General features: G+C 33.7%; 1 protein-coding gene across 1 annotated transcript; it reads left to right on the forward strand.

The window, feature by feature from the left end:
* Window positions 1-550: 550 nt before the first annotated feature.
* LOC126727470 (U2 small nuclear ribonucleoprotein B'' 2-like) lies at window positions 551-7,368 on the forward strand. The gene is made up of 5 exons (XM_050433149.1): window positions 551-718; window positions 4,400-4,572; window positions 5,732-5,816; window positions 6,414-6,493; window positions 6,834-7,368. Exons 1-5 carry the CDS (start codon window positions 646-648, stop codon window positions 7,110-7,112), a joined length of 690 nt encoding a protein of 229 aa, XP_050289106.1. The 5' UTR covers window positions 551-645; the 3' UTR covers window positions 7,113-7,368.
* Window positions 7,369-7,682: the final 314 nt, after the last annotated feature.

Genomic DNA, 7,682 nt, shown 5'->3' on the forward strand with positions numbered 1-7,682 from the left:
TTTTTTTTTTTGAGAAACAACTAAGACTAATTTAATCATCACTTATGTAATACTATTTAACAAGGCTAACTAAATAGACCAAATTAAAATATGTTCATAATATACACATTCAAAAAAATTTAATTCAAAAGTGTTATTCCATTACATATAAACCAAAATAATAATTTCTTTCTCAATCATGTTTATCATCTTTACTAATCAACTCTATCTAAATCAATTTTATCATCACTGTCATCACCTTGGAAAATGATTTTTTCATAATTTACTAGCTCTTCTTGTCCTTATATTTTAATAATTTTTTTATTTATTCTTTTGTTTAGCATTCTAAATTCTTAGATTTATAACAATAATAGAAAAAAAAAACATAATAATTATTTAATACCTTATTCACAGAAAGGAAAATTGCAAATGGGAGGTGGAGGCGATTCTTGGGAGAAAAATAAAATGGGGCCAGCGGCCCAGGCCCATTATTACATTAATATAGATGAAGGTTCCAGGGCCAGTTGGTCCTACACGTCGGAGCCCAAAATCAGACTCGGATTATTTCCTAGGGCTCAGTCCAGTTCGAATCACTGTCTCTTTCCCTCTCTCTCTCTCTCTCTCACACATTGCACAGAGACTCTCTCTCTCTCTCTCTGAGCGACCATGCTTTCTGGGGACATACCTCCTAGTCAGACTATATACATTAAGAATCTGAACGAAAAGGTCAAGAAAGAAGGTAACCCTTTAAACTCTCTTTCGCTTCTTCTGCTAAACCCTTTGTTTGGTTCCCTAGAAACCTATATAAGAGGTAATTGTTACAAAAACGTAATATGAAAATGTAACATTTAACTTAACTGAACCGAATTTTAGTTTCTGATAGGTTTTTTGAGTGGAGCTGTGCAACTTCAGTTCAGTTTATTTAATTTTCCTGCACTTTCGAGGGAAGCAAACAGAGGATTAGTTGCTTCAGTAGTAGAAATTAATTATGATTTGATTTATAAATGAAGTTGAACTTATAGAATATGTTGATGGTGGAGACTTAAATATCTATGTGAGAGTGATCATGGGGGACTAGGGAGTACTTGAGAGTCGTAGAATTACTGTGAATCTTTTGGTGAGGAATACTGTGTGGCAATATTCATATCTAAGGGAAAACTTAAGTACAATATCTTAGGCACGATACATTAGCTTTTATCGTTTTCAAGGACAATTAAATTCGATGCAGCCATGTGTTTGAATTTAATTGGGAAACCTAATGTACTGCATTTGAGGTATTGTAACTAAGTTTTGTACCATATCTATTTCAAGATTACTATTTTCTTTATTGTTGAGTTACGTGCCCACCTTATGGGTCTTGAGACCTCGACCTCACCATCCATGTTGCTCTTGCCAGTGGAGGAGTTTCCATTTGAGTTAGAGCTCATTGGCATATCTAATTCAAGGTTGCTATTCTTTTTTCTTTTTTCTTTTTAATAAGCCCTTGTTTGAATATGCATGACTTGTGAAAATTTGTATTGTTAGTGAGAAGAATTTAAGGGAAGAAGAAATTTGGTTTGCATTAATGCAAACGTATAAGAAAACAAGAAAAATAATAGTCATTGAAGATTAAGATAAGTTAAAATGAACCCCCCAAATAATAGTGCATTTGACATGTAGTGGAAAATCAGTGATTGCTTTCCATTTCATTAATGGTGTATGTGATTAGTTAGAATAAAAAATTGTGTGAAGTAGCTGGTGCTAGTGGATTTATGGACAGATATACTTCATGCTTAGAACCACATACATAGAATTTGATGGTTTGATTTGGCTATTGGACTAAGGGCAATGTTGAAATAGGTGAACCGTGAGTTTTAGGTTTTATGATTTGAAATTGGAATATGCTTGATTCTTTTCCTTTTTTGGGAGAGGGGGGGGGGGGTTGTTTGAACGGAAAATATGAGGAAGGGCTCAATTAGTAGAGAGGTGTTAATGTAACCGATTGTGCCAAAAATAAAATAGATTAGAGTCCCATGTGGTCTTTCCGTCATTACTGCTTTAACTTTTGGATTAAGATATCAACTTTAGGCCAACTAGCACTTCCCTCCCTAGCGGATGGGCATGTCTAGAGCTCACATTTCCTCAATAGCTTTACATAGCAAACAACATTAACAACAAAAAATTCTTAGTCCCAAAACTGCTTTACATAGCAAACAATATTAACAACAACAAAGCCCTTAGTCCCAAAACTTTAGGGTTGAATATGGATCCTCAATAGACTAATCAGGGTCAATCACATGTATTGTTATCCATCTTTGTTTCATATCTAAAATCACACTCTCTATTATTACTTCGTTAATTATTATGCCCTTTTCTACCTAAAAATACAAGAAAAAAATGCATTAAGATATTTGAAAAATTCAACTTTGCATTTAGGGTCCCTTTTTCACTGGTAAATTTTTTTTTTTAATACAAGCATTTTTAAAGAATATATATATATCTATACTATTATTTAAGGGGTTTACCCTGTTTGGACCGGATTTTTTTTTTTGCTCCAAAATACCCCTACACCCCTAGGTTTAAGTAGAGACAAAACTAAAAGGATAGTCTGGTAAAAATACATGTCTAACTTGCACTAAAACATTGCCTACAAAATAGGAGCACTCTTCCACTAACCCACTTCTTCAAAGTAACTATACATTTATTTTTTTTTTTTTTTTTTTTTTTTTTTTTTTTAAATTTTTAAAATAGAAAAATAACTAAATAAGTTAAACAACCCACGCTGCTACTGTTTTTTTCCTTAAAAAAAACACCCTATGTTTATCCAAAAAAAAAAAAAACTAAAGTAAATAGATATATACATTTTTTTTTTTTTTGATAAGTAGATACATCTTTAACTCCCACTAAAACGTTGCCTACAAAACAATACCACTCTCTTGATGGTTTTCAAATTGCTCTTTTATTTATTTGTTTTTATTTTTTTTGTAGAGGTTAATAATTTGCATTCATTATAATTTGAAATTACTACATTTTTCAATCACAGAAATACCTAGAGGTTTGATGAGTGTTATTCGTTTTGGATAAAATAATTTACTCATCACACCCCTAGGTTTGAAAAATGTAGTAATCCCAAATTATAATGAATTTAAATTATTAACTTTTACAAAAAAAATAGAAGAGTCTCTGAGCACGCGCGTGCTCAGAGGTTAGTGTATATATATATTTTTTTTGTTGCTTGGCTTCAACCAGATTATTACCAATGTAATCATAAAGCCAATGTATTCTAGAATTTTAGACCAAGCCTCTAATAAACTTTTTGTAGTCAATCCTATTTCCAATAGGAACAATTGACAATTGAATGCAATTTTTTCCAATTATTTTCGAATCCGTGATGTAATAGAGCACTATATGTTTCAACTTTCAAGTAGGAAAAGATCTTGATAGAGATAAAAGTAAACTAATTAATTTAAAGTTTTTTCTTTGGCCCAATCATCTATTAGATTTGATTATTTTATGAGTTTTATGGATCTATTTGACAAAGACCAACAAATATTTGAGAGGCAATAGTGGTGGTGGGGGTAATAAGAGCAATCGTAGATTGATGAAGACATGGAGGACTAATTCATTGTTACTTCACAAATTTGTTTGTTTCAAAATTTATCTTATGGGACACACACGTGTCACGTGACCAATTGAAGTAAGATTCCTTTGGTTTTAAAAGGACAAGAAATTAGAAGTTTAGGGCTCAAACAATTTTAATTTGGGCTTTTATTTTATTATTTATGGGTAATTTTATATTCAAGAGCAAAACTCTACTTTCTGCGACCCCTATGAATTATGGCTCTTTTGGAATTTTGTTGAGTTTAGAATTTCTAGGAGATTTTAAGCTAGGAAGCAAGGATATGGAAAAAGGGGTTGTGTGTCCATGTGCCTTGGAACACGCACACACCTTGGAAATGACTGCATACATGTCAACTTTAATTCCTGAAAACAACCACAATTACTCATAAACAAATTTCCTAAATCTGTCCTATTTTAGAGATGGTTGGGGGAAGAGAGGGAGGGGGGGGGGGGGGGAGGGGGGCGTATGAGATAGCTGGAGGGTGGTAGCTGAGGGAGCAGGGAGTGTTGATGGTGGCAGTGCAAAGTGGGGGAGGGGGAGGGTGTTGGTCAGGAGAGGTAGAAAGGGGGCACTGGCTTAGTTTTGAAAAATGGTTACTTTTCCCAAAATGTAAATCATTTTCCATGATTTTGGTGTAATTTTTGTTGACAATGAAAACTCTTATTGTTAACTAGTAATTTTTTATTATACAGAACATAAGAAAAATTGGAAAACAGTTTCTGGAAAATAGTTTACATAAAAACAAATGGAGGCTTAGTGATTACATTTTCATTATATTATCTTCATATTGTATTAATTCAGCTTTTCCTCCTTTTACAGAATTGAAGAGATCCCTTTATGCCTTATTCTCACAATATGGAAGGATTTTGGATGTTGTTGCCTTGAAGACACCCAAGCTTCGAGGCCAAGCATGGGTTGTGTTTACCGAAATAACAGCTGCCAGTAATGCAGTGCGGCAAATGCAGAACTTTCCATTTTATGATAAGCCTATGGTGGGTCTCAAGAAGCTAATTGGTACTTTGTTGCATATTGCATGCACATGCTTGTGCATGATCTGTTTATTTGGTTTAAAATTTCAATTTTTAGAACCAGGTCCAACTTTCTTCTCTATATCATATTGTTACATTAGATCTTGGATTCTGTTTGCACACAGGGTTGTTTGTGGTCCCATATGTTTTTGCACTTCTTTTTTCTGGTTTTACAGATCTTTGATTCTGTACAGATTGCATCTCTTATAAGCTTAAGAGAAGTAAGTTTGCTCATATGTGAAGTTCTCATGTAATCATTCTACTGCTGGTGGAATAAAATAATGCATCAAGATAAAATGTTTCAGTTCACCCTTTTCCCAAATTGCTTTGGTTTGTGTCAAGTTTTGACATACTATTGTATAGAATGAATTTGTCTAGCTTTTTATGCTTTGGAAATATTTGCTGGAAAATATACATCTGAATACTAAAAGGCATTTGAACCTTCATAATGCATATTTAATCATTGTACTTATCAAAACAATTATGCATATTTAATCATTGTAATTTTATAGTTTAATTGTGGGTGTACCCGTGCTACATGCCTCTATATCTTCATAAAATTTGTTACTTTTCCAAAAAAATAATAATAACTATCATAATACATATTTAGGCACCTACCTCATATGCAGAAGTATAGAACAGTTTTACCCGATGGAACTGTTGTAACTATGAGATTAATATCTCATTTCTACCTTTGAGCCAGCTGTAAACTGTCTTAACTCTGTTGAAGGGTGTTTAATCTGCCAATTGAAACTTATAGAAACCCCATGTGACCACTTATGTATTTTGAACTACAATACTGTGACTTGTTGGATATGATTTATTTTTTTCCTTAATATTAACAAACTAACTGGTGGTAACTATGTACCTTGAAATTGGTCGAATATTTTGTCCAATACAATGGAGTATCTTTTTTCTCCCTATTCAATGAAGAAAATTGAATGGTTTCTTGAAGGCTTATTCATAGCAGCTCCAAATGATGGCTTTGATTTAAGTTCTACAATGAGTTGATCTGTTGTATTTTATCCTTTCTTTAAAATAGAACTGCTTGCAGTATTCTCATTTATTTAGATTTTTACTATGTAATGTAAATTTGAATTTGTGCATAATTAATTTGGTGCAGCGAATTCAATACGCAAAAACGAAGTCAGATTGTATTGCTAAAGAAGATGGAAGCTATGACAAGAAAAAGAAGCAAGAAGAAAAAGGTGAACAAAATTCATTTGGCATTTTCTATAGTGCAAATCTTCTATACAGTTAGTATCTATGTCCTGTATAACATTGAGGTTTTTGATAGCATATGCTATGTTGTAAATATTTATATTCATTTGAGATGCCTGAATCATTACAAGTTTAAACATATAACCATGCTGGTTACAACAAATGAATGATGGGATTACTTTTTAAGAATGTCGAGAATGATTTTCCTAGTGGGAGATGAGGGGGTATAAGAAAGCAGAAATTTGATAACGTCACCACAACAAAAACTATAATACCAATTGTTTTCAAAGTATAAAGTTTAAACTAAATGGAAGCCCCTCCTCCCCTAAATCCCTAAATTAGGAGTGCAGAGGGAGGTTACTGTTCAATCCTATATGGGTGCACGAGCGGTATTTGCCTCCAAAAATATATAATACTTGACTATTATTTGTATGTTATTATTATAAATAAAAATAAAAATAAAAAATAGAAGTCGGATCATAATACCACACATACATTCTATTTTCCTGATTGAATCCAGTCACAATTCTATGTTATTTATATGTTCATCTGTGTTCTGTGCTTACCTAAACTTGCATGTCCAGCTGAAAGAAAGCGGCGTGCTGAAGAAGCGCAGCAATCTACCATGCCCAATGGTGCAAGTGCTCAAAATGGGGGCTCAACGGTAAGTTTTCTCTTGTTTGCATTGTCTTCTATTACATACATGTGTTTCCCTCTCTCCGTGGACTGACGGGCAATCAAATATCATAGTTTTCTTACATGGATGCGGGACTGTTTTTATTTGTTACACTGGTTCTGCGATCATCTTTTTAGGTTGGATCATTAACCTAAAGATATCAGGAATGTAATGGTGGATCTGAGATCCCATTTCAAAACTTTTACATATCTCTCACCTACTATTCAGGCACCATTTTTCTTTTCTTCTTTCCAGAAGAGAGTTTGAAAATAGTATCGAATATGATTGTATCAATTTGGATTGAAGTGTGCCTTTGTGTTGTATGCAGGCCTCATTCCGCCACGGGAACTCAAGTGCACAAGAAGCAGTTGCTCCAAACAATATACTCTTCATAGAGAATTTGCCCCATGAAGCCACTAGCATGATGTTGGAGATGCTTTTCCAACAGTATCCAGGATTTAGGGAAGTCCGAATGATTGAAGCGAAGCCAGGTATTGCCTTTGTAGAATTTGAAGACGACCAGCAGTCCTCCATGGCAATGCAGACCCTTCAGGGGTTCAAAATCACTCCTCAGAACCCCATGACCATCACTTTTGCCAAGAAGTAAAGCAATATTTCTCTCACAGCAAGTGTTGTTTATTAATATTGCCTACGTATTGTGGGGGATATGTAGTTGTTGAAGAGTCTTATGCATACTTCAGTCATGTCAGGTCTTCAAGAAACCAAGTGCGGATACTGAATTTTGTTAGTTCTGATTTAGATGAAAGTAAGAAAATGTCAGATGCAATGAGAAAATTAAACTACAATGTAGAATATGTATGATACTGATGCCGTGTTATCTATTTTTGCTTTGATGAGCTTAATTGGTCCAGTGCAATTTTTTTCCTCATGCCACTTATAATATCAGGTCAGGCTAGGCTTGGACGCTTGGTACACTTTGCACCCTGTGCTTCAAACACCGGTTTTTTCTCTAGAACCATTACAGGTCTATAATTCTATATTTCCAGGTTTGTGTTAGCAAACTTTCACATTCTCCTTGTGTTGTCATGCATTTTAATATTAATTTCTCTCAAATCTAGTCTGGACGTCACAAGGTGAGCGATTCAACCTTTTGATTGGAATGTTTATTGTTTCGTGCTTAACTTCTGGTTTATTTTTTAAACCACTTTCGTTCTAT

Source organism: Quercus robur, chromosome 1 (genome assembly GCF_932294415.1).
Source record: "Quercus robur chromosome 1, dhQueRobu3.1, whole genome shotgun sequence".
Classification (NCBI taxonomy): Eukaryota; Viridiplantae; Streptophyta; class Magnoliopsida; order Fagales; family Fagaceae; genus Quercus; species Quercus robur.